The sequence below is a fragment of the Neoarius graeffei genome, chromosome 27 (assembly GCF_027579695.1).
Source record: "Neoarius graeffei isolate fNeoGra1 chromosome 27, fNeoGra1.pri, whole genome shotgun sequence".
NCBI classification, from domain to species: Eukaryota; Metazoa; Chordata; class Actinopteri; order Siluriformes; family Ariidae; genus Neoarius; species Neoarius graeffei.
This window is the reverse complement of record NC_083595.1, coordinates 7,981,536-8,009,328: the sequence shown is the minus strand read 5'-3', so window position 1 is coordinate 8,009,328 and position 27,793 is coordinate 7,981,536. Positions and strand designations below refer to the sequence as shown.

Genomic DNA, 27,793 nt, shown 5'->3' with positions numbered 1-27,793 from the left:
TTTCTCACAGACACGCGTTACAACCGGAAAGATGCCAAACATAAAACAACACACACAAACCTACAGGCAAGTCCTTTAAATTTAAAATGCATACAAATAGCTCCGCGGCATGAAAACAAAACGTCAATGCAAGTCTAAGGTACTTGGCTCGGCGGCCAAAATCATAATTTAAAAAAAATCAACAGACCCCGCGGCTGCACCAGTAATAGCCTTCCTGAATCGCACCGAGTCAACGCTAACCACTTAATCCGCGATCCCAGGCCCTGTCCACACGGCAACGGATTCAGGTGAATCCGATACAATTGTTTATCGTTTCGGCCTGGCGTCCACACGGCACCGGCGTTTTGGGTGCCCCAAAACGCAGTCTTTTGAGAACGGGTCCCAGAGTGGAAAGATCTGGCAACGTTGCCGTTGCGAAGTCGTCTGGATGAGTAGAACGGATTTGTTTACGATGACGTCACAACCACATGACCGTCAGTGCTTCACGCCGGGTAGAAGTGTAACGAACTCGATGCGAGTTGTCAACAAATCCTATAACTTGGTTCATGAAACGCGCTTACAAAATATTTTCACTGTGAATATTTATTGTGTAATGGCGCAAAGTGAGAGAGAGAGAATAGCTCTTAGGGCAGAGTCAATCCCACCAGCAAAAATAGGAAAAAAAAGGAGCGATCTCACCTCTTCAGATGTTGGTTTAAGTCCTACAATACATTCCTCAAAAAGGGCGTAGAAGAACAAATTAATCCATCAACGTGTAGCATTCAATTTATTCCGGACCATTAAAGACGCCGCCTTCCGCGTAGAATCATGCGTCATCCTCGCCGCCATATTGGATGGGTCAAAGCGGAGACTAAAGATGCCTCATTCATGTGCTGCGTTTAACTGTACCAACAGGTTTGCCGTCCAAACGAGATCACATGGGATTACCTTTCACAGGTGAGACTGGAAAAATACTTTTCATTGTATTTGGTCATTATAACGTAATTTTACGAACAGATTTTTCTGACTTTGTGGCTAATATGAAGTCTCGCACATAATAGTTTATGCGCATGCGTCCTTACTACTTCTATTGTTCTGGCGTCTCCGAAGGGACCGTCTTACAGCGCCCCTAGAGGTGTGGCATGTGTATTGCATCGTTTTCAGCAAGCGTTGCGTTGCCATATGGACCTGATATTTTACTGATCGTTGCCCATGTGGACGCGATATTTTTTTAAATAACATCTCGTTGGCGTTGTCGTGTGGATGTAGCCCCAGTTTAGGCGTGTAGGGGACAAAACACTCTGAAGTGATGAATTTTCACCCCCGCTGCATGGGGGGTGACGTCAACGACACATTCTTGCGCTATTTGCGCACAAAGCGGACCATATATGAGCACACAGACCAACATAAACGGAGATAAACTTAGCCTACAAAGAAAGAAAATGGATTCACAATATTGTGATTGAATTCGTTTAATTCGGTGGGGGAAAGACTACTCCCGTAAACTGACTGCATATTACAGGATATTGCAGAGACAGTGCACTTGTACAGTAAGTGTCATAACAACCAATCAGATTTGTTCTACCGTGCCAGTTTTAGTAGTGATTTATGTGAAATGTATTTTTGTGCAATGCGCAACCACTTAATATTTCGTATTTGAAAATGCAAATTATTAATACGTCTATAATGCATTATATTTTCATAAGAAAACTATAGAGATCTTGCAGTCACGTCACCGGAAAGTACACAACCGCCATCTTGTCGGTCAAAAACACAGCTGAATACTGCTGCACTCGTGTACAGAATGGATCAATTTCAACCGACGGACTACACGGCTCATTTTTCTAATGAACAGATAACTAGATATATGTCTAAAATAAACGATCTACAGATTTGTGACCCTTATGGCTTTCCGGACGGAGTTTTCACGACCGGATTTTGAACTGCCAGCGGAATACCCGGACATGTATGATTACCTCATCAACTTTCCCTCGCTGTTCAGTGGTGAAGCACTGTGTGCTTATAAATCTCTGGACAGTTTTCTTTACAGAAATTCAGGATTTGTCAGCGACTCAGATGTGGCATCTTGTAAACAAGAAAATAATCCTCATTGGATGGGTAAGTCACTTAAGTATTGAGTATAGCACTGACCAGCCGATTATAGAATAGAATAAGGTAATTCCAAATCGTCCGTGTTGTTTACATGGATCTGGCGTTGGAGAGGTAGAGGCTTGGCAGTGGAGGTTTGAGTAGCTGTTTTCTGAGCTTAGTCAACAGGCCGGCTCTGCAGCCTCGCTTTTGCTTCGGCTCCCGGCGCCGCCTCCTTCGCTTTGCTTCCGATAACAATCCACGGAGACCCCGCTGGTCTCGCAATCTGGTCTCGTCCGGAATTTTTTTTTTCTCGTCCGGAATGTTGTGCATGTGATGGAAATCGCTACAAACCGTCATTTTCTGCTGGAAACCAATGTCCAGTAAGTCCATACGGTTGTAGTGGATATTGAAGTCCGGTACAGACGAACAACACGCAAAAATACACACAAAAAACATAAAAAACGTGCACAGGTAGGGAGAGCTTGTAGCCGCAGCCGTTGTAGTAGAATTGTATATAGTAGGGTTTTCCAGAAGAAAAGGTAGAAGTAAAAGTAGAAGTAGAAGGCGGAATATGGCGTTTGACCGACACGATGGCGTCTGTCACAATCTGGATCGGCTGTGACGTCACATGCAAGATCTCTATTAAGTGATCTGAGTCTCCGTTGAGGGGCTGTAGCCACGAGGGTGCGACGCCCCCTTTCACCCCCCCACGGCGCCGGGTCCGTTCTGACAGACACTCTAGATGACAATAGCAACAAAACGGTTTCTTACATTATTAATCTGACAAATTTAGTAATAATATTAAATACCTCATCACTAGAACCAAATAATAAAATAAAATATTGAAATAAAAAAGATGAAAATTTATTTTCAAAATTGAAATATCAACAATAATTGTCAGAACAGCGACGATAGACACGACTGTGTCACTTTCGCGGGGAAATAACACATTGAAATAGCCTGTCGGCTGAAAGGGTCGCAAGTGGCTCTGATTTATCTCAACTTACGATAGTTTTCCTCCAGAAAACTTTAAATATGAACGCACAAAAATATATTCTCAATGTTTCTATCGTCAGAAATTTCTATCGTCAGGATAGCTGACAGAAAATCTTACCTTGATTTATTTGATGAAATCTAGCTGTCAGAACTCCAAGTCTTGCCCGGAAGTAAATGTCTGCTGTCACAAAAATCACGCACAGTAGAATTTCCTCTTTGCGTCAGTCAACATGTGCGTGGCGAGGGCTTGAATTTTGCTATCGTCAGGTGCATTCGACTGACAGACTGACGATAGCATTTTTTAAAAAAATAACTGTGGGCTTCTCTCGTGAACGAAATAGTTTTTTCGCTGTTAATCTATTTCAACTCTATCTGTTGACACCCAAAAATGATAAAGCCTGCTTCCACACGATAACTACCAAAGATCCATAATGGCTGATGGCGTATTCACACCTACGTTGTTTGGTCCGGACCAAACGAACCAAATTTCCCTTGGTCCGGACCTTTTGGGTTGGTCTGAATACAAACCACCGAACTCTGGTCCGGACCAAACAAGCGGACCGAGACCGAGCTGCAAGGTTGGACTCGGTCCGGACCAAAGGAACCCTGGTGCGGATCGTTTGGAGGTGTGAAAGCAGACCGGACCTAATCCGACAGTTTTGCTTTTTTGTACCTCGGGAGCTTCCGTCGTTTGTCGAGCATTATGGGAAACGGAGTCTTGACACTCCACCGCAAAGCGCAAACACTGTTTCGGTTGTCAAGGGAACCTTACAACAGTCGTTCAGTCATTCAGACCAGTGGTAGGCTAGACTACAGAGTACAAAAAATGAGTAGGGGGCAAACGTGGGCCGAGGAAGAAACGCGTACCCTTGTGGATATATGGGCAGATGTCCACATATCTGAGCTTTTGGAGAGAACACGCAAAAATGCCGACGTGTTTGCTGTATTCAGTGAGGAAATGAAGGAGAAGGGGTTCACGTGCTCCCCAGAACAATGTCGGCTAAAAGTGAAGAAACTCCGTCAGACCTACATTAAAATCAGGGACGTTCTTTCAAAAAGTGGCGGTACTAGCGACGCAAAAAAGAAATTCATCTATTGCGTGAAGAGCCAGAACTGTCACAACATGATGTGCGCTCATCAGCGCAATCCTCCGTAGCCGCCTTGCCCTTTGTCGTCGTCGTTGATAAATTACTTGTACAACAGCATAGTAATCGCACAATTGTGAAAACAGTAAAAACTGGAAAAAACATATAGCTTTGATGACATTAAAAAGAATAAGAGCACGGAAAGCCTCCATGACTACTTTTGAACTTGACGCTTTGTGCGCGTGTCGTCTCTGACCAATAGCTGAACGACCTCAGGGCGCGTGGCTTTGTTGACAGATTTTGGTCCGCTTACTACAGTGTGAAAGCGAACCGCACCAAAATGAAAAAATAAAAAAAACATTTGGTTCGGACCAAAGCAAGTGAACTATCGAACTATCCTGGTCTGAATACACCCCGAGTCTATCGTCAGGTCATCTGACAGAAATTCACTGACGATAGCAACAGGGATAATAAAAGTGATTTTTAAAATGGGAGTTATGTCTGTCAGATATGTGGAAGAAATAGAACTTTATTCTTTAAAAATCTTTTATTGATATACTCAGTGTATTTTTAAATGACGTGCTGTTTTAGAAGACCAAATACCATATTTTTAATCTTGAAAATATTACCTCACTGAAAAAAGGACGAGAAAAATTTCTTATTTCGTGGGCAAGTGGTTAATGGATCCAGTTACGGTAGAATCTGCCTATAGCGAGTTCATCATGTTGTAGTGCCGTCTGAATGTATAGTGAGAATAATTACACCCGATATAGTGGACTCGTAGTATCCCACGATGCACCGTGAACAGTAGTGTACAACCGATGGTCACTAACCAAGCGATATCTACCATCGTGCACTTCGGTCGCACTGCAAGAAACACTAAGGACCGTTAAGTACTTTAGATCGAGTCTAGCAGTAGTTTGTTTTTCCTTATAACAACGGGCATGAGACAAATTTATACGTTAGGGAGGAAGAAACACATTATGGAGCACTTGCATGTGATGTCACAGACGATCCAGATTGTGACAGACGCCATCGTGTCGGTCAAACGCCATATTCCGCCTTCTACTTCTACTTCTGCTTTTACTTCTACCTTTTCTTCTGGAAAACCCGACTATATACAATTCTACTACAACGGCTGCGGCTACAAGCTCTCCCTACCTGTGCACGTTTATGTTTTTTGTGTGTATTTTTGTGTGTTGTTCGTCTGTACCGGACTTCAGTATCCACTACAACCGTATGGACTTACTGTACATTGGTTTCCAGCAGATAATGACGGTTTGTAACGATTTCCATCGCATGCACAACATTCCGGACGAGAAAAAATAAAAAATAACATTCCGGGGTCTCCGTGGATTGTTATTGGAAGCAAAGCGAAGGAGGCGGCGCCGGGAGCAGAAGCAAAAGCGAGGCTGCAGGCAGAGCCGGCCTGTTGACTAAGCTCAGAAAACGGCTACTCAAACCTCCACTGCCAAGCCTCTACCTCTCCAACGCCAGATCCATGTAAACAACATGGACGATTTGGAATTACCTTATTCTATTCTATAATCGGCTGGTCAGTGCTATACTCAATACTTAAGTGACTTACCCATCCAATGAGGATTATTTTCTTGTTTACAAGATGCCACATCTGAGTTGCTGACAAATCCTGAATTTCTGTAAAGATAACTGTCCAGAGATTTATAAGCACGCAGTGCTTCACCACTGAACAGCGAGGGAAAGTTGATGAGGTAATCACACACGTCCGGGTATTCCGCTGGCAGTTCAAAATCCGGTCGTGAAAACTCCGTCCGGTAAGCCATAAGGGTCACAAATCTGTAGATCGTTTATTTTAGACATGTATCTAGTTATCTGTTCATTAGAAAAATGAGCCGTGTAGTCCGTCGGTTGAAATTGATCCATTCTGTACACGAGTGCAGCAGTATTCAGCGGTGTTTTTGACGACAAGATGGGGGTTGTGTACTTTCCGGTCACGTGACTGCAAGATCTCTATAAAACAGACATTCAAGTACAATTAAAAATAGTAAGAGAATAGAAAATCAGCTAAAATACAAGAAAAGTTAGAGCGAGGAATTAATCAAAAGCCTCAAATTTGATTTACGAAAAGGCAGCGGCAAAGAAGAAAGCATTCCGTTTTTATTTTAAAGAACTGAAAGATGCAGCAGACACAAAGTACTTTGTATTCATTATTTTGAAAACCCACCAGCCGCCTGATCTGGCACGTTTTAATTGTGTAACAGTAGGGTTTTTTTGTTTTTGTTTTTTTCTCCCTCCCCATTTTACCAATGAACACTTAATTTAATTCTTTAACTCATTCCCTGTGGCAAGCCGGTACTGTCGGCTTTGGTGACGTCATACGGAATTCCCTCGGAAACTCCCATAATAAAGCAGTACACGTGAATTTGACCAATCAGAGCTGTAGAGGACTGCACATAGACCACGTTTGGATATTATAATTAGCGGGAAACCCGCGTAGGGAAGGTTTATTATAGCAGGAATAGACTGCTATAGTCAGGGTTTTTTCTAGAAAAATTTAGTATGAGGGCGCTCACCATGGCGAGGGAGCGAAGCGGGGAGGGGGATGATGCCGGTTGTCCCCCCCCCCCCCCGCTGTGCAAAGCCTTTGAAAAATGCTCCAATGGGACATTCTGAGGCTATTTGAGAGGGAAATTGTAACAAATTGTCAACATTGAAAAAGAAAGAAGTAATCTTCTTCTGCCCCGGACAGTCTTTGGCTTTCTTCCGTTTCGTGCCGCGGGATGACATCTTTAAATGCCCAAGTGTCAACAAAAACAACTCGCGAACTACTTCTGTCAAAAGCTCCCGCGCCGGTGGGTGAAAGGTCATTCAGTCTCGAGAAATCTCGCTCTACAAGTCAGCTGACCTCGTATGTAACCCATGTCAAATCTCGCGAGAGCAGCCGCGACAAGTAAACAACTAAACAACATGGCGCCTCAGTCTGGAAAACGCCAGTTCGGATTGTTTTTGCACCGTCTGGCGGTGTATCTACTATGATTGGAATATTTTTGGAGTAATTATAACGTATTTGATGATCAGACACATTGTCACGTAGTGTTGCTGGCATGTTTTCACGGAGTCGGTAAGGGGGCGCACGCCGAGAGTAAGAGGGCGCAGCGCCCCTGTTCCCCCGTTTAGACGAAAGCCTGATAGTATTATAATATAATAATATGACTGATGCTTGTGAAACCTACCTACTTCAGAATTATACAAAAATAATTCCATATTTAGAAAGGATAGGTTTCTAGGACTCGGTAAATGTATACTTTTCTACCTCTAAAATAATTTGTTATGGAGATAGGTACATTCAGTTAAACGTGTCTATTAAATTCGTGATTTTCAGAAAAAGTATTCCGTCAAAACGTGACTGAAAAAAATCGAAGTATTTCGTAAGGAACGAGTTAAATAGAATTTCCGAGACACTGGGTATCGAATGAGAGTGATTTCGGACACCGCACACGATTTTCCCGAACTCTGCCGTTTCCCACGATTCATCACTGCGTCATAGCGCCCCATCACGGAACGGATAGACAACATGAAGTTGTGGCCTAACGTCCGTGACATTGATGGCGAAGTGCGAAGGAGCTACAAAAGCACGGAGGCGTACGATTATCTACGCAGTAATAAGAGTATGAGAGAGAGAGCAAAAAAGGGAACTCCTGCAGTCATGCAGCTCTGATCTGCGAGGTCGGCTACGTCACAGTAGAGCCACTGGATTATTGTACTGGTTTACTAATAATGTAGTAAGTCGTTTTGGACAAAAGCGTCTGCCAAATACAGAACCATCAGCACCGAGCTCGAGTCTAACAGAACTCTACCAGCCCACTGTACCGTGACGTCTCTCTTGTATCGGTCAGGGAAGCACAGGCTCACCATTTTAATGCAGTCAAACTTTGGAAACAATAAACACACCGTACTTAAATAATTCCTTGTCGACGTACAGTATTTGTCTGAGCAGGGATGAGAGTGGGTGGTCACCAAAAAAGCAGAAAACAAGATGGTCTGGGAGGGATACCCCCCCAGGAAAATGTTGAAAAATAAGGCCTTACAAACCACTTTTCCTGCAATCTGAGCTGTAGTAGATAAAAAATCTGTTGTCTTTTTTATATATTTACATGAAAATATGTTTCAAATCAATAGGAGTATTGTTTGAATTCAAAATAAAATCACATTCTACCTTCAAGGGTATGGTTATAATTTATGATCAACAAAAACGACAAACTAAATTCACATTAAACGCAAGTTTTATTAATTATCAAAATGTTCATATATGAAATAAAATTTCTTAGGGAGAAAAGGTCAGTCACCCTATGTCCTCATTAGTTGCATATGATTTCAAAAAGTCTTTTGAAATATTTAAGTTTTCAAAACTGTCAGCATTAATTCAGATTTACTGACCATCATATACATGTTCAATGTATTAAATCAAACGAATGCTAAGTTTATGGGATAATGTCTATGTACACTTTATACAATTATTTATAGTTCACAGTCACTTCTCATTTTCATTTAATCATTTCGACGACTTCTTCAGCCTTTTGGCCAAAGACAAGAGCTTGTCAGTCCTCTCTCTGTTTTTATACCAGCATCGATTTCACGTACCTCCGCTTCGTCTCGCTTGTCAACTGTATTCGGCGTTTTGAGTAAAAAAGCCGATACGAAAGAAACGTATTTTTGAAGCGCAGCGACGATGAACATGTGCAAGTTTCGATAAAATAGAACAGATGCGGGTACTTTTGTAAGAACTGTTATGATTGGCTTTTGTTCTCTCCCACGCTCTTGTAAGAACTGTTATGATTGGCTATCATGCTCTCGCCAGCGATGTTTTGGCCAATTACATTGTAGATAACATGTATTCTGCCGCAAGACTAAAGATGGCGAAAATGTAAACATGTAACATCATCGTACACTTGAGTATCATGAAGGAACATACCCCAACCCCCCTCAATGAAAAAAAAAATCTCAACGGATTTGGCATAATATCGATTTTTGCTCAGAAAAAGCGGAAATCCGCCGAAAAGCGGAAAACTCTCATCCCTGTCTGAGCTACTTCGACTTCTTAACTCTCCTGATCATTCCAGATACTGGACTGTATTTGTTTTCACTCGCACTTGGATTCTCTCGGCTCCATGAACTTGGTCACGTTGAATAATGTACAATATCTAAAACAACAAGTAATGTTTGTTGATTAGTCCGTTTCTGGGGGCATGTGTTATTCAAGTAAAAGTGGTTTTAAATTTTTTTTTTGTGTGTGTGTTGGACTAGAGGAAACTTTTGGGCCACTAAGAGTTCAGGGATACTGGCCCGAGCAGCGACCAACCAAGCACTGAAGTTAATTTTTAGTCCTGCGTGAAGAGCTGTGATGTCTTAAGGTGTGCAAGATATTCACGTACAGTGGGGCAAAAAAGTATTTAGTCAGCCACCAATTGTGCAAGTTCTCCCACTTAAAAAGATGAGAGAGGCCTGTAATTTTCATCATAGGTACACTTCAACTATGAGAGACAGAATGGGGGGAAAGAATCCAGGAAATCACATTGTAGGATTTTTAATGAATTAATTGGTAAATTCCTCGGTAAAATAAGTATTTAGTCACCTACAAACAAGCAAGATTTCTGGCTCTCACAGACCTGTAACAACTTCTTTAAGAGGCTCCTCTGTCCTCCACTCGTTACCTGTATTAATGGCACCTGTTTGAACTCGTTATCAGTATAAAAGACACCTGTCCACAACCTCAAACAGTCACACTCCAAACTCCACTATGGCCAAGACCAAAGAGCTGTCAAAGGACACCAGAAACAAAATTGTAGACCTGCACCAGGCTGGGAAGACTGAATCTGCAATAGGTAAGCAGCTTGGTGTGAAGAAATCAACTGTGGGAACAATTATTAGAAAATGGAAGACATACAAGACCACTGATAATCTCCCTCGATCTGGGGCTCCACGCAAGATCTCACCCCGTGGGGTCAAAATGATCACAAGAACGGTGAGCAAAAATCCCAGAACCACACGGGGGGACCTAGTGAATGACCTGCAGAGAGCTGGGACCAAAGTAACAAAGGCTACCATCAGTGACACACTACGCCACCAGGGACTCAAATCCTGCAGTGCCAGACGTGTCCCCCTGCTTAAGCCAGTACACGTCCAGGCCCGTCTGAAGTTTGCTAGAGAGCATTTGGATGATCCAGAAGAGGATTGGGAGAATGTCATATGGTCAGATGAAACCAAAATAGAACTTTTTGGTAAAAACTCAACTTGTCGTGTTTGGAAGAGAAAGAATGCTGAGTTGCATCCAAAGAACACCATACCTACTGTGAAGCATGGGGGTGGAAACATCATGCTTTGGGGCTGTTTTTCTGCAAAGGGACCAGGACGACTGATCCGTGTAAAGGAAAGAATGAATGGGGCCATGTATCGTGAGATTTTGAGTGAAAACCTCCTTCCATCAGCAAGGGCATTGAAGATGAAACGTGGCTGGGTCTTTCAGCATGACAATGATCCCAAACACACCGCCCGGGCAACGAAGGAGTGGCTTCGTAAGAAGCATTTCAAGGTCCTGGAGTGGCCTAGCCAGTCTCCAGATCTCAACCCCATAGAAAATCTTTGGAGGGAGTTGAAAGTCTGTGTTGCCCAGCGACAGCCCCAAAACATCACTGCTCTAGAGGAGATCTGCATGGAGGAATGGGCCAAAATACCAGCAACAGTGTGTGAAAACCTTGTGGAGACTTACAGAAAACGTTTGACCTCTGTCATTGCCAACAAAGGGTATATAACAAAGTATTGAGATGAACTTTTTGTTATTGACCAAATACTTATTTTCCACCATAATTTGCAAATAAATTCTTTAAAAATCAGACAATGTGATTTTCTGGATTTTTTTTTTCTCATTCTGTCTCTCATAGTTGAAGTGTACCTATGATGAAAATTACAGGCCTCTCTTGTCTTTTTAAGTGGGAGAACTTGTACAATTGGTGACTGACTAAATACTTTTTTGCCCCACTGTATGTAGTAATAAACAAGTGCTGGGCATGAAACAGAGGTGTTGAGCAGCCGGGCGTCACATTGCAGCTCAAACCACAGTGCGTGTGAGCGAGAAAATGTTTCAGATTGAGATTTGCTTCACCAACTTCACTTTAACATGCTGTGGTTTCTTCGCTGTCAGTCTTTGCATGGCTTTCATTTGTTTCTCTCTCTCTCCAGATAAGGTCAGAACGAGCGTGCGTGCGTGCGTGTGTGTGTGTGTTGTGGTTCAGCTCACCATGCAGGACTGATTCGCAGAAATGCATCACACCAGGCCTGTTTTCAGAATCTTAAGGAGAGGAATGCGAGGGGTGTGTGTGTGTGTTTTCTCTCATCAGACATGCAGGATAAGGAGCGAGTTATGTAGTTTGACCAAGGCACTGGACTCCAGGCTTCACACGCAAAAACACCTCGGCTTTCTCTGTTTCACTTCACTTTTCTCTCACTCGTTGTTTGAGCAAATCTTCTTGCGTGCATGTACAGTGCGTACGGTCAGGACACCACTCGCATGCTGTCGATTCATGAAATCAACCAGAAAAACAGCGTTGCGTGTGAGTGATGCTAAAAATCTTTCGCTGGTGTGGCATTGTCTTGTAACCATGGCAACATCTGTGAATTTCTCACGCACGTGAATGTTGAATATCAGATGGGTCAGTCGATGAAATGGGGTTACCAAAATGTGACCTAGAGGGAGTCACTTAAAACAATTTACAACTGAAAACAACTTTTATTTCCATGAAGCATTGACCATATAAGAAAATATAACATAACTCCTGCTCTACAATGTATGATAAAATCCATAAATATTTACCCGGCTGCTAATGTAACAAGGACACGAACAAGCTTTTAAAAATAAAGGAAAAATATTGATAAAATCAATTTTTTGCTTACTTTAAACATTAACACTGAATAAGAATTCATTAGGAATATTAGTTCAACATCATAAACACTGAAAATATGAAATACCAGTATTTCACAAACTTCATAAAATCTCTAAGATTTGAACAATAACAACAGTCATTAACAGGAAACAGTTTCATCCTCGTGTTATACAAGTCACAGTAACATAGTAGACTTCCTTATCACATCATATCACCAACTGTCGGTCGAACGCAACGTGGTTTTAAGCGCAACTTTGCTGGACACGCTGATAATATCGCCTACCTGCTCTTGCTGGCCGCCATTTCGATGCCATTGATAGCGACGAGAGCACGTGTTGTGGTGTGTGAGATCCCGCGAGAAGTTATCTCGCGTAGTTCAGCTGACCTAGATTGAGTAAATAGGTCTCGCAGGTTGTGAACGAACCAGGAAGTGAGTGGACGCTAAAGGCCTCTGCATGCTTGTGCGACAAGGCTTTCGCAGATAGCTTTTCGCAGACAGTTGTAATTTATTGTTGAGCGGGGGAATAGGCGTGCGTGATGTTATTCACCGGCACAACGCAAGGGGGCGAGAAGTCGCTAGGAGTAGTTGGTGGGTGTGGTTAGTGGAGTGTTTATCCTCCGGTTACTTATAATGACTAGAACTGGAGTCGTATAGATGTCCGTACTTCTTCACTTCCTCAATCAACCGCTCTTCATGCTGCTCCATCTTCGCTCGTGTTTTTAAAAATGCCGGTCGTGAAAACAAAACAAACCGGGAAAGTAGGGAAGCGGAAGTGTGTGTACAGCGGGTAGAGTGGACCAATCAGAGCCCTCTTGTCTGCGAGGCTTCTGCGGTGGTCACAATTTTTGGGAGGTGCGCGCAGAGCGTCTGCGAAGGTGGGGGGGCTACGCAGACACTGTCTGCGACACCGTCTGCGAGGACTGGGTTGTCAGCATAAATTGGCCTTAAGTTAGGATGTGAGGGGAAAAAAACATCGATAATTTCTTTTATTGCCGTTTGTTTAAATTTCTTTCTACCTACTAGGGGTGTCACGATTCACTCACTCACTCTTCGATTCGATACGATTATCGATTATTAGTACTCGATTCGATTCTTTTCGATTCACTTTAAGTTGATAAACAAGTAAGAAATGATGTACTTTGACTAGTTTCACTTTAATTTGAAAACTGTTACACAAAGGTAAAATTTTCAGTCAACAGTCAACATTAACTCAAAATAATGAAATGAGCAATAAGTAGGAGAGTTATACATGGTATTATACCTAAAATTTTATCAGAAATATAGATATGATACTATGATTCTCCCCAACATGCTACATTAGACAAGCTAACCTCATTTATAAAAAGATACACACTTATATATGACGTGTATTTGATATATATGATGTATATTCATACATTGTTACTTTACGGAAATCTTCAATAAGTTTGGTCTTTTCATGCCAGCCTGTTGTAGACCTAAATATAATGCACATGAACTGACACTCCTCACCTCAACATGTCCTTTACAATCATTTAAGCCACCATGGGCAATGCTGAAACCACTGCTGCAAACAGTACATCGCGCGAAACTGTCATTCGCTACGTTCACACTGCAAGGCTTAATGCTCAATTCCGATTTTTTTGTGAAATCCGATTTTTTTTGTGAGGTCGTTCACATTAACAAATATATGCGACTTGTATGTGATCCTCAGTATGAACGAAAAGCGACCTAAAAGTGTTCCGCATGCGCATTGCAGGATACGACGACGTCACACGCAGTGAGCATGGCCAGTGTTTACGGAAGTAAAACCGCCCGGTTGCGGTATGACCCATCCAATCTAGCTTGAATAGCTGCATCCCCCCAAATGGAAATCGGCTCCCTAACCTCTGCGTCCTTCCATTGAGAAGATTCAGAACCTTCACAGCCCGAAGCGTCCCTCGCATTGATGTCATGCGCAGGGGCGCAGATACGTTTTTTGAACTGGGGGGGACAAAGCTGCCAGCAAACCAACCCCAACCCCGATATGCCTGTCAAACTTGTTGTTAGTAACCATAGCAACCAAGCTCGAGCTCGCAACCTGTGCAGTCTGCGCAGCTCAACCAACCGAATATCAGTCTTTGTTTTATGTGAGTTGTTGCAACTATGTATACACTGCTGTGCACCTCAATAAACCGAATGGTAATTAGTCTTTTGATTTTTCCGTGAGGTTTGCCTTATGCAAAGAAAGACAGCATAGACGTTTTTCCTCCCTATAAGTGGGGGGGACCGAACGAGGTGAATTTAAATCTGGGTGGGACGAGTCCCCCCCCCTCTATCTGCGCCCGTGATTATGCGCCATGTTGTTGTAACTTTTTTTGAGAGACCCGCCGCCTACTTCAGCGCAGAATAGTGACGTTTGTGGCTTGTTGATGACGTGTAAGTCGGATGAATGCGACCTGGCGGTTCAGACTGAAGTCGCATATGAAAAGAGCGGATAGGAATCGGAATTAGGACCACATATCCAAACGGCCTGGGTCGGATTTGAAAAAATCGGATCTGTGTCGTTCATATTGTCAATAAAAGATCGGATACAGGTCACATATGGGCGAAAAGATCGGATTTGAGTCACTTCAGCCTGCAGTGTGAACGTAGCCATTATTTTCTACCCTTATTAGACAGGGAGATTCTTTCTTTTGTGTAATCTGAGCTGAAGTGGGTTTTGTACTTTGGTTTTTTGGGGCGCGCGCTCTCTCTCTGCTATGCCGGTCGGTCCTCGAGAAAAGGGATAAAAGCCCGCCCACACTGAAAGCTGATTGGCTTATTTTGCTGAGTAACCCAATCAGGATGCTCTTTGTCTGGCATGCGCTACATGAACAGGCACACAGGCAGTGTTGCCACATTGGGTGGTTTTAAGTGCATTTTGGTGGGTTTTGAACATATTTTGGGATGGAAAACGTCAGCAATATCTGGCAACACTGCACACAGTCTCCCTCGCGCGCGCACATTCTAAGATGCGTGATGCAGACCTTAATGTTGCGCGCGCACGCTCTTGCTCGCTTCGATCAATATGCAGGAGACTCCCGGAAGTTCTGGGAGACTTGGGATGTAAGGTAATTCATGAATCGAATCGAAATTGAAGTATGACGAATCGAAATCGAATCGTACTGCTACCGATTCGATTTTCGATGAACCGAACCGAATCGTGACACCCCTACTACCTACATCGTTTTATAGTATATTCTTCTTTATATTAAAAACATCAATCATGATTTCAACTCGTTTTATCATTTTTTTATAAGCCTGGTTTCTAACGTAACACGGTAGGACATCACAATGTTACGTTCACAACCTATTTTTAGTGGATGAATTCGAAGCTAAATAGTTTATAGAACCTTCTTAACTTTATTATGTGAGTGTAAAACTAAATTGCAAGTGCCATGAAACTAATTTTATTGAAATTCTCAGAAAGTAATGAAGGTTTATTTAAGCTCAAAGTCAGCAAATATTCCATGTCACAAAAAACGTGTCATCCGTGTCCAGTCACAGGGGAAGAAAATGTTTCACGTTTCTTTATTTCAAAAGAAAACTTCATTTTTTTTTTTTTATTTATTTTATTTCTTCAAACGATATTTATGGATAATCTGCTAAATATTTCTTTAAATCATGGAAATTAAAGATGAAATGATTATGTAAACCCGGACCAATGAAAAGTAACATCATTTCATGGACTGACCCAGATGTGAAATCGACAGCTTTGTAACGACTCTTCAGGCGGACATCTTAATTTCTCCAAAAAAACCCCCCAGACCACTCACCTGACCGAACGCTCCTCATGGAGTAACGGTCATGTCATCAGGGATAAGAGAAATAAAAGTTAACAGTTGTGTGAAATTGTTGAGTTGCAGTTTCATCTTTGAGAGAGATTTTAGGACGAATTGCTGCTTACTTCCAAAAAACACACACACAGAGAGCTTTCTTTAAAAGGCAACAGATCTTTCAGCTATAAAAGGTCTCATGACCTGCAGGGAGTCCAGGCTTTCTGATGCTCTGATCTGAGCTTGGACCAACAACTCATGCTGACACACACACACACACACACACACAGAAATGGACAGCGAAAGCAGATCGCCCTCTCTGCTTTTTTTTTTTACGAGCGCGATTTTATACACAGTCGTCATCCGAGGAGCGTCCGTGAATTGATAGTTCTGTAAACACACGGCTGAAGCGGCTCACGCTCATGTACACACAGACACCACACACGAAGGTTAAGGTCTGCACGCAGCAGTGCGCGTCTTCAGACAGCCGGAGAGGAGGCCGGGGTAGCGAGGACACGGAGCGTGTGAGATCGACGTGCTCGGACGTCGAACTCTTAAATTCCAAAAACTTTTGAGGTTCGCTTTAAAAAGAAGTTTATAAACATCTCACCGAGTCACGTCAATGAGAATTAGGGCTGGGTAAAAAAAAATCGATTTTGGATCGATTTCATTTAAAGGGGTACCAAATATAATATATATACAGCGGGGCAAAAAAGTATTTAGTCAGTCACCAATTGTGCAAGTTCTCCCACTTAAAAAGATGAGAGAGGCCTGTAATTTTCATCATAGGTATACCTCAACTATGAGAGACAGAATGAAAAAAAAAATCCAGAAAATCACATTGTCTGATTTTTAAAGAATTTATTTGCAAATTATGGTGGAAAACAAGTATTTGGTCAATAACAAAAGTTCATCTCAATACTTTGTTATATACCCTTTGTTGGCAATGACAGACGTCAAACGTTTTCTGTAAGTCTTCACAAGGTTTTCACACACTGTTGCTGGTATTTTGGCCCATTCCTCCATGCAGATCTCCTCTAGAGCAGTGATGTTTTGGGGCTGTCGCTGGGCAACACGGACTTTCAACTCCCTCCAAAGATTTTCTATGGGGTTGAGATCTGGAGACTGGCTAGGCCACTCCAGGACCTTGAAATGCTTCTTACGAAGCCACTCCTTCGTTGCCCGGGCGGTGTGTTTGGGATCATTGTCATGCTGAAAGACCCAGCCACGTTTCATCTTCAATGCCCTTGCTGATGGAAGGAGGTTTTCGCTCAAAATCTCACGATACATGGCCCCATTCATTCTTTCCTTTACACGGATCAGTCGTCCTGGTCCCTTTGCAGAAAAACAGCCCCAAAGCATGATGTTTCCACCCCCATGCTTCACAGTAGGTATGGTGTTCTTTGGATGCAACTCAGCATTCTTTCTCCTCCAAACACGACAAGTTGAGTTTTTACCAAAAAGTTCTATTTTGGTTTCATCTGACCATATGACATTCTCCCAATCCTCTTCTGGATCATCCAAATGCTCTCTAGCAAACTTCAGACGGGCCTGGACATGTACTGGCTTAAGCAGGGGGACACGTCTGGCACTGCAGGATTTGAGTCCCTGGTGGCGTAGTGTGTTACTGATGGTAGCCTTTGTTACTTTGGTCCCAGCTCTCTGCAGGTCATTCACTAGGTCCCCCCGTGTGGTTCTGGGATTTTTGCTCACCGTTCTTGTGATCATTTTGACCCCACGGGGTGAGATCTTGCATGGAGCCCCAGATCGAGGGAGATTATCAGTGGTTTTGTATGTCTTCCATTTTCTAATAATTGCTCCCACAGTTTATTTCTTCACACCAAGCTGCTTACCTATTGCAGATTCAGTCTTCCCAGCCTGGTGCAGGTCTACAATTTTGTTTCTGGTGTCCTTTGACAGCTCTTTGGTCTTGGCCATAGTGGAGTTTGGAGTGTGACTGTTTGAGGTTGTGGACAGGTGTCTTTTATACTGATAACGAGTTCAAACAGGTGCCATTAATACAGGTAACGAGTGGAGGACAGAGGAGCCTCTTAAAGAAGTTGTTACAGGTCTGTTAGAGCCAGAAATCTTGCTTGTTTGTTGGTGACCAAATACTTATTTTACCGAGGAATTTACCAATTAATTCATTAAAAATCCTACAATGTGATTTCCTGGATTCTTTCCCCCCATTCTGTCTCTCATAGTTGAAGTGTACCTATGATGAAAATTACAGGCCTCTCTCATCTTTTTAAGTTGGAGAACTTGCACAATTGGTGGCTGACTAAATACTTTTTTGCCCCACTGTATACAGTTGCTGATGTGACAAAGTAATGTATTCTATCAAATTTATATACTAGAAAACAACGAAATATCTTGGTAATTGTAAATATAATACTTTATACGCTAAACTGCACAAGAGTCGCCATTTTTAAAAGGCCGTGACGTCAGCGCTACCCACTGCACTAGCGGAACTCTCCGAAATAGAGGAGAGAAGCGTGTAATCATGGCGTCGGGCGCATCAAGTGAAAGCAACAGCTCTGTCGAATCATACGAAGAGATCCTGCAAGACACACTGCAAGCAGGCTATGGCTTAGAAGGGTACCAGTTTGAACCTCGGAGAGGTACTATGTAGTGGAAGTTCATTATGTCTAACTATTAAAGCTATTTTAAGTTTGTTTCTTAAGACAAGGATTTACCTTGTTGACAGTTTCGGCGAGAATCTTCCGCCTTCTTCAAAACAGTCACCAGATGTCGAGTGGTGACGTGCCTTATCAGCTGATGTTACGCTACGGAGGCGTGAACGTCCCGCCCAATTTGACAGGTAGGTCACGCCTCCTGCTGTCAGGTCGCTCCTCCAGGACACATCTGGTGACTGTTTTGAAGAAGGCGGAAGATTCTCGCCGAAACTGTCAACATCTTAAGAAAATCCTTGTCTTAAGAAACGAACTTAAAATAGCTCGGAGAGGTACTCTCGACTCCGGTGATGAAATAAGAGAAGAAAGCTCGGATGACAGCGAGGATGAGACTGATGCTGACCATGGGCGTGGCGAGCGTGGGGCGGGGCAGAGCGTCTGCGTGCAGGTGACACGGCGTGGTGCTCGTGCGGAAAATGTAACGTGGAGTTGCTCACGAGTCCAGCAGAATTTATTTGCTGCAATGAGATAGGCGCCACCCGTGGACTTGTGAAATCGTCGCAAGAGGCAGAAACGGGTATTTCACACGTGCTATTCCCAACCTCAATGAGCCAACACAACCGGGCACATACATGCGTCACGCAGAGAAAATGAACGTGCATTCTGATTGGATAAGATTAATATCATGGCGGGCTGTTCAAACTGCGGAAATAGTTTGCTCGAGCTACTTTCAAAACACTATAACTTTCCAACCTTAGAACAAAAAACTTTTGTAAGTCTTGAATAAGGTTCGTTAATGTGTGTTTTGTTATATTTACTCTATATATTGCCCTCTGTTCCCCTTTAAATTTCGCACTATCGATTCACAGGGCATGAGATCGAGGTTTTTTTTTTTTTCCCCCCACAACACAATCTCGTGTGTTGTGTGATTTTCCTCCCTCAGCCGTCTCGTGCGTGATGACGCAGCTGCGTAGTCGTACGTCGTGACGTTCAAGCACGCACACAAAATGGCTGAGGCCAGAGCCGTGGCTGAGGCAGGGAAAACACCGCTCGGCAAGCCGTCTCAAATGAAACCTGACGTGTGGAATCATTTCAAATTTAAAACGACAAAGGACGAAGAGCTTGATAAAACCAAGGTATTTTATGAAGATATTTTAATTATTATTAGTGCTGCCAAAAATGTCGCGTTATTAACGCGTTAACTTGACTCAATTTTAACGGCGATAATTTTTTTTATCGCGAGATTAACGCTCTGTGACATGATGTAGGTTTTTCATAAGCTTTTGAAACTGCCAGGAACTTGGAACAGAGACTTTGCTTAGAAAACCGATAGCAGCTAGACTGTAATGCCACGCCCCGCACAGCCAGAGTCCTCTGCCCCCCCCCCCCCCCCAAAGAACCAGCGCGGGCAGGGCGCGCTAGTAGAGATGGGATTTATGGCTCTTTGATGGGATCCGCATCTTTGTGATCCGTTCTTTGAAAAGAGCCGTTCAAAAGACTGGCTCATTTGGCTCTTTTTAAATATTTATTCAGTTTTAAGAAGACAGCGTCTAAAGGAGCCAGATCCCTCTGAACTGTAAACTCAATGCTATCCCAGAAATCCTTCCTGCAATATGCAAATTTGGCCGCCTCTGATTGGACAGCGCGACGCATCAACAGGCAGAAAGTGTAAAAGTGCAAAATGTGTTAAGTGAGCTGAAACAGTAAAGATCAGATTCAATGCAATATTTATCAACGAACAACGGAGATTAAAAAAAAAAGATGGATAATTCAACAGTAGATCATTTCACTCGTGGTTCTCTTGCTAGCCCCGCGCCGGTGCTCGGCTTAGGTTTCACTTTGCAGTGGCTGTGTGAAAACGTGTTATGCTTTGCAATAAAAAAAACATTGGTACAAAGCAAGCCCATGCACTTTTTTATGCTGATAAGAGAATTACAATGTTTTGTTTTGTTTTTTTTTTATGTGACAAAAATGAGAGATTAAATTGCGATTAATCGCGAGTTAACTATGACTGTCGCGACATTAAATATTTTAATCGCTTGACAGCACTAATTATTATTATTTAAAGATATTTTTGGGGCTTTTTTATTGGATAGGACGGTGTAGAGACAGGACAGGAAATGAGGGGGAGAGAGAGACGGGGAGGGATCGGGAAATGACCTCGGGTCGGAATCGAACCCGGGTCCCCGGATTTATGGTATGGCGCCTTAGCCACCTGAGCCACGATGCCCCCAGATATTTGAATTATTTAAGAGCAGATTGAATCGAATTGTGATTAATCAATGTAAAACCCTAAGAATCGAATCGATCTAGGAAACTGACTGTGATACCCAGCCCTAATGAGAATTAAGAATTTCACTAAACTCTCATATCATTGACTCAAAGATATCGTGAGTTTTCAGTAATGAGTGCTTTCTTGTTCCCCCCCTTTAACAGCTGAACGTGAAAGATGCGTCCTGTTCTGATCCACTCGATGGAGTTTCTCCAGTTCACACAAGCATGAGGCCGCTCACCTCCTCGTTCATGACTCGGCTCCATCACACTCCTCTCTCCTTCATGGAGTGTTAACGGACGCAGGAGCGCTTGGGTGTTTCTGCCCATCGTCAAACACACACACAGGTATGTCTGAACACACTGAGGTATAGCAGAGATTTTAAAGGTTTTTATTTTTTTTTTAATTTGAGCTCTGAACAAGAGGAGTGAAGAACGGAGAGAGAAAAAGAGACTAAGGGTCTCATGCTCCGTCAAGCCAAAGTGCTTTCACCATGAGCAGCGCTTTAGGCAAAGACAAAGACTGCAAAGAAAAGGAGGCCAAAGCGCTCACGGGTAAGGAGCGCGACAAGGAGCCCAAGGTGCCCGGCAGCCTCGGGAAAGAGGGCAAGGAGCCCAAAACCAAAGGGAAAGATGCCAAAGATGGGAAGAAGGACGCGAGCGGCGCACCACCAGCTGTCGCTTTCTCCGTGGACAACACGATAAAGCGGCCGAACCCGGCAACCGGCACACGCAAGAAGTCCAGCAACGCCGAGGTGGCCAAGGAGCTGATCAAATGCCGCGATGAGAACTCGACACGCCTAGACTTGTCCAAGCGCTCCATCCATCTGCTCCCGTCATCCATCAAAGAGCTGACGCTGCTCACCGAGCTCTACCTGTACAGCAACAAGCTGCAGAGCCTCCCAGCCGAGCTGGGCTGCCTCTCGGGCCTGGTGACGCTGGCGTTGAGCGAGAACTCTCTCACCAGCCTGCCGGACTCGCTGGACAACCTAAAGAGGCTGCGCATGCTCGACCTGCGGCACAACAAGCTGCGGGAGATCCCGGCCGTGGTGTACCGCCTCACGTCACTCACCACGCTGTACCTGCGCTTCAACCGCATCACCGCTGTCGAGAAGGACATCCGCAACTTGAGCAAGCTCACCATGCTGAGCATCCGCGAGAACAAGATCAAACAGCTGCCCGCCGAGATCGGTGAGTAAACCCCGACGTCTGTAAAAAGTAGGGCTGTAACGATATGCGTATCGAAATCGCGATACGCAGAGCCACGATCCGTATCGCGATACAAGAAGGCAGAATCGCGGTACACCCTTTCAAACTTCTCCTCAGCCCAAAAACAGAGGCGCTTCCAAACTTCCATTTATGAATACTTTACTTTTTATTTAAATTACATTTTAAACTTACTTAAATTACTTTTATTTTTTTATATCTATTAGTAAGTCGTTTTTTTGCCGACCTGCGACAATCTTCTGCGGGTCATGCAACGTCCACACTTGCCACTGGCAGAGCATTCGTTTCTTTTAAGCGGTCGCCATTCTGGTTGCGACGCGGGGAGCGAATCTGTAAACAAGCAGCTCATTGGCTGGCTAGGTGTGCCACAAGCCAATCACAATCACTTGACCGGAAAGGCATGCAGTGTTGCCAGATTGGGCGGGTTTAGGTGCTTTTTGGCTGGTTTTGAACATATTTTGGGGTGGAAAACGTTCGCAATATCTGGCAACACTGAAGGCATGTCTGCTTGGGCGGAAGCCTTCTGCGGCAGTTACATTTTGACACGCGAGCAATGTTTCACCATAAAAATTCCGTAATTTCCATCTGTTTTCCGCGATCACAGAAAATCATTGGCCCTATGAGAGTGAGACAGTGAGAGAGCCACCCCCCCAAAAAAAAAATCTTAACGGATTTACACGATTTGGAAAAATGACTTTTTCAGAACCGAAAAAACCAGAGCTTCCGGCTCAACAGTATTATTTTGAGAAATAAAACAGTCTTTGGATATACATTTGTTCATTTTTGCATACATATTACTCATTCTCTGCAGCGGTCTGAATTATTTGTTATTAAATAGTAAATGTAAGTAAGTAAATGTTAAGTCAAATTTACTACTTTAAAAAAACATTTTAAAAAAAATCGTGGGCGTATCGAATCGTGGGTCAAAAATTGCGATACGAATCGAATCGTGAGTTGGGTGTATCGTTACAGCCCTAGTAAAAAGACTGAGGTAGGTGCGTGCGTCGAATCGAAACCACCAACAAGTCCGCCATTTCTTTCCTAGTACTCACTCCAGATTAGCCAATCAGCATCTCAGTTTATAACGATCGATAGTGCTTTTGAAGTCTCCAGTATAGACCTCCTCGGACTCGAGATCATGTGATCCAAAACGGCGGTCGCTAATAGTGCAGCCAGTGATGCAATTTGGACCAAAAAAAAAAACCTTGATAAAATGACAAGTGTCCATGATTATCATCACGAATCAAAACAAAGGTTTCAATGCTACAGCGCACACAACCACTAAAAACGCTACAAATTCATTTGTAAATTTAATAACTTGTTACCATCTGAAGCCTTTTAATCGCTCAGAAAAGAACGGACCTGTGATGATGCGGCCATGATCTGTGGAGTAACGTACCATTTTGAGCTACATCTTAGGGCCTCTGCATGCTCTTGCGACAAGGCTTTCGCAGATAGCTTTTCGCAGACAGTCGTAATTTAGCGTTGAGCGGGGAGTAATAGGCGTGCGCGATGTTATTCACCGCTACAACGCAAGGGGGCGCGAAATCGCCAAGAGTAGTTGGTGGGTGTGGTTAGTGGAGTGTTTATCTTCCGGTTACTTATAATGACTAGAACTGGAGTCGTATAGATGTCCGTACTTCCTCACTTCCTCGATCAACCGCTCTTCGTGCTGCTCCATCTTCGCTCGTGTTTTTAAAAATGGCGGTCGTGAAAACAAAACAAACCGGGAAAGTAGGGAAGCGGAAGTGCGTGTACAGCAGATGTAGAGTGGACCAATCAGAGCCCTCTTGTCTGCGACGCTGTCTGCGAGGCTTCTGCGGTGGTCACAATTTTTGGGAGGTGCGCGCAGAGCGTCTGCGAAGGTGGGGGGGCTACGCAGACGCTGTCTGCGAGGACTGGGTTGTCAGCATAAATTGGCCTTTAGGCTTCGTAGTTCATAAACGCAGTGCTCCGAGCAAGCCCTGCCCCCTTCCCATTAGTCTCCTCCCCCTCCTCCTCCTTTCTCTCGATTTTCCTACCCCCTCGCTTCCTGTCAAGTTAAATCAAGAACGTTTTGAGCGATGCGCGTCTGACTAAAATTAGACTGGTATAAAGATGTCCTATATTCGTTAACGCCACTGAAATATTTGGGCTGAAAGAGAAACTCAGGAACGGGTCGCCTCAGCACTGAGGTTTGTTCTGCATGTTGCCACAAAACATTTAACTCTGATGATGAACTGTATACAAACTTCACCGAGATTCTCGTGCACTTCATCTCTCTCTCTCGTCCTTTAGGGGAGCTGTGTAACCTGATCACTCTGGATGTGGCCCACAATCAGCTGGAGCACCTTCCTAAAGAGATCGGCAACTGCACACAGATCACCAACCTGGACCTACAGCACAACGAGCTCCTGGACCTACCCGAGACCATCGGTACTCCCAGAACCACACTTTTGTCTCGGATTATTTATTTATTTATTTAACTCGCACCCTAAAGCACTTTGAGTTGTAGTTAAGCCGCATGAAGTGAAGTTGAAGTAAACGTCGTGTGCTTTACCGTTGCAGGCAATCTGTCAAGTATAAACCGTCTGGGCCTACGGTACAACAGGCTGTCGGCAATCCCCCGCTCGTTAGCGAAGTGCCGGGAGCTGGAAGAGTTAAACCTCGAGAACAACAACATCTCCGTGCTGCCTGAGGTAAGAGCCCGATGATGTGCTCTCGTCTCGCCTTAACTTTCATTAACATTTCCAACAGAAAGCAAGCAGGTTTCATGCAACCCCGATTCCAAAAAAAGTTGGGACAAAGTACAAATTGTAAATAAAAACGGAATGCAATAATTCACAAATCTCAAAAACTGATATTGTATTCACAATAGAACATAGACAACATATCAAATGTCGAAAGTGAGGCATTTTGAAAGTTCATGTCAAATATTGGCTCATTTGAAATTTCATGACAGCAACACATCTCAAAAAAGTTGGGACAGGGGCAATAAGAGGCTGGAAAAGTTAAAGGTACAAAAAAGGAACAGCTGGAGGACCAAATTGCAACTCATTAGGTCAATTGGCAATAGGTCATTAACATGACTGGGTATAAAAAGAGCATCTTGGAGTGGCAGCGGCTCTCAGAAGTAAAGATGGGAAGAGGATCACCAATCCCCCTAATTCTGCGCCCACAAATAGTGGAGCAATATCAGAAAGGAGTTCGACAGTGTAAAATTGCAAAGAGTTTGAACATATCATCTACAGTGCATAATATCATCAAAAGATTCAGAGAATCTGGAAGAATCTCTGTGCGTAAGGGTCAAGGCCGGAAAACCATACTGGGTGCCCGTGATCTTCGGGCCCTTAGACGGCACTGCATCACATACAGGCATGCTTCTGTATTGGAAATCACAAAATGGGCTCAGGAATATTTCCAGAGAACATTATCTGTGAACACAATTCACCGTGCCATCCGCCGTTGCCAGCTAAAACTCTATAGTTCAAAGAAGAAGCCGTATCTAAACATGATCCAGAAGCGCAGACGTCTTCTCTGGGCCAAGGCTCATTTAAAATGGACTGTGGCAAAGTGGAAAACTGTTCTGTGGTCAGATGAATCAAAATTTGAAGTTCTTTATGGAAATCAGGGCCGCCGTGTCATTCGGACTAAAGAGGAGAAGGACGACCCGAGTTATCAGCGCTCAGTTCAGAAGCCTGCATCTCTGATGGTATGGGGTTGCATTAGTGCGTGTGGCATGGGCAGCTTACACATCTGGAAAGACACCATCAATGCTGAAAGGTATATCCAGGTTCTAGAGCAACATATGCTCCCATCCAGACGACGTCTCTTTCAGGGAAGACCTTGCATTTTCCAACATGACAATGCCAAACCACATACTGCATCAATTACAGCATCATGGCTGCGTAGAAGAAGGGTCCGGGTACTGAACTGGCCAGCCTGCAGTCCAGATGTTTCACCCATAGAAAACATTTGGCGCATCATAAAACGGAAGATACGACAAAAAAGACCTAAGACAGTTGAGCAACTAGAATCCTCCATTAGACAAGAATGGGTTAACATTCCTATCCCTAAACTTGAGCAACTTGTCTCCTCAGTCCCCAGACGTTTACAGACTGTTGTAAAGAGAAAAGGGGATGTCTCACAGTGGGAAACATGGCCTTGTCCCAACTTTTTTGAGATGTGTTGTCATGAAATTTAAAATCCCCTAATTTTTCTCTTTAAATGATACATTTTCTCAGTTTAAACATTTGATATGTCATCTATGTTCTATTCTGAATAAAATATGGAATTTTGAAACTTCCACATCGTTGCATTCCGTTTTTATTTACAATTTGTACTTTGTCCCAACTTTTTTGGAATCGGGGTTGTAAATAATCGATTATTTATTCAACCAGCTTTATTTCCGTTGGAAACGTAGCCTGCCATCCACCTTTGACTGATGCGAGTAACTCCATCCCGTCCTTGATTGTTTTCTGAATTACATCAACTTGTGTTTTATATAGCTAGCAAAATCAGAACGTTGCCAGGACATCAGGCTGAAAGTGTTTTTCCGATTCTAACATGGGTCACGTTTCTAAGAAATTTGGCTTGTTTTCATGTCCATAAACACAACTTGCTGATGTAGCAGGAAAAATTTCTGTGCAAGCAAGAAAGACAGTAATTACATGACAGACTGTGAGCATCACGGCATGGTTTAAGCTCCTTACTCGTAAAGCCCTGACTGGCTACATCGGCTTACCGCGATGCTCATAAAGTCGCCCAGGGGTCATGTAACTAGAAACACATTCAAGGTTACGTTACATCGTCATTGTTGCTAGGGGTATGTGTTTAAAAAAAAAAACCCCACACTTACACTACCGTTCAAAAGTTTGGGGTCACCCAGACAATTTTGTGTTTTCCATGAAAAGTCACACTTTTATTCACCACCATAAGTTGTAAAATGAATAGAAAGACATTTTTCTGGCCATTTTGAGCATTTAATCGACCCCACAAATGTGATGCTCCAGAAACTCAATCTGCTCAAAGGAAGGTCAGTTTTATAGCTTCTCTAAAGAGCTCAACTGTTTTCAGCTGTGCTAACATGATTGTACAAGGGTTTTCTAATCATCCATTAGCCTTCTGAGGCAATGAGCAAACACATTGTACCATTAGAACACTGGAGTGAGAGTTGCTGGAAATGGGCCTCTATACACCTATGGAGATATTGCACCAAAAACCAGACATTTGCAGCTAGAATAGTCATTTACCACATTAGCAACGTATAGAGTGCATTTCTGATTAGTTTAAAGTGATCTTCGTTGAAAAGAACAGTGCTTTTCTTTCAAAAATAAGGACATTTCAAAGTGACCCCAAACTTTTGAACGGTAGTGTATGATATGCAGTCACTGCTGGTGAGTTACACTATGCTAAAGCAGTTCTCTGTTTGTCGTCGTCTTTTAAATTTCCGTGCTCGTGCACAGGGTCTGCTCTCGAGCCTGGTGAACCTGACAAGTCTGACGCTGGCACGCAACTGTTTTCAGTCGTACCCGGTGGGCGGCCCGTCGCAGTTCTCCACCATCTACTCGCTGAACATGGAGCACAACCGCATCAACAAAATCCCATTCGGCATCTTCTCACGGGCCAAAGTCCTCAGCAAGCTCAACATGAAGGTGAGGAGATGATGAAATGGACTACTGATAACATTCCTGGACTTCATGACCTGCGAGTTCACATAGTAGTATTTTTCCACGACACACTTATAAGGCAGGTGTGAAGCGTTTGACTTTCCCTTTCTCGTAGCTGTTTAGATCTGCTTAGGAAAATGGATTCTTTCGATTAGCATTTATCTAATGAT

At 43.4% G+C, this 27,793-nt stretch overlaps 1 protein-coding gene across 1 annotated transcript in view; it reads left to right on the top strand.

Moving 5' to 3' along the window:
• The window catches only part of shoc2 (SHOC2 leucine rich repeat scaffold protein), a 49,281-nt gene that overhangs the window by 13,465 nt on the left and 8,023 nt on the right, over positions 1–27,793 (top strand). The window contains exons 2-5 of the mRNA XM_060911658.1: positions 20,914–21,939; positions 24,253–24,390; positions 24,523–24,653; positions 27,420–27,608. Coding sequence (XP_060767641.1) covers positions 21,243–21,939; positions 24,253–24,390; positions 24,523–24,653; positions 27,420–27,608 — 1,155 coding nt within the window. The 5' untranslated portion in view covers positions 20,914–21,242. The remainder of the gene's footprint in view (positions 1–20,913; positions 21,940–24,252; positions 24,391–24,522; positions 24,654–27,419; positions 27,609–27,793) is intronic.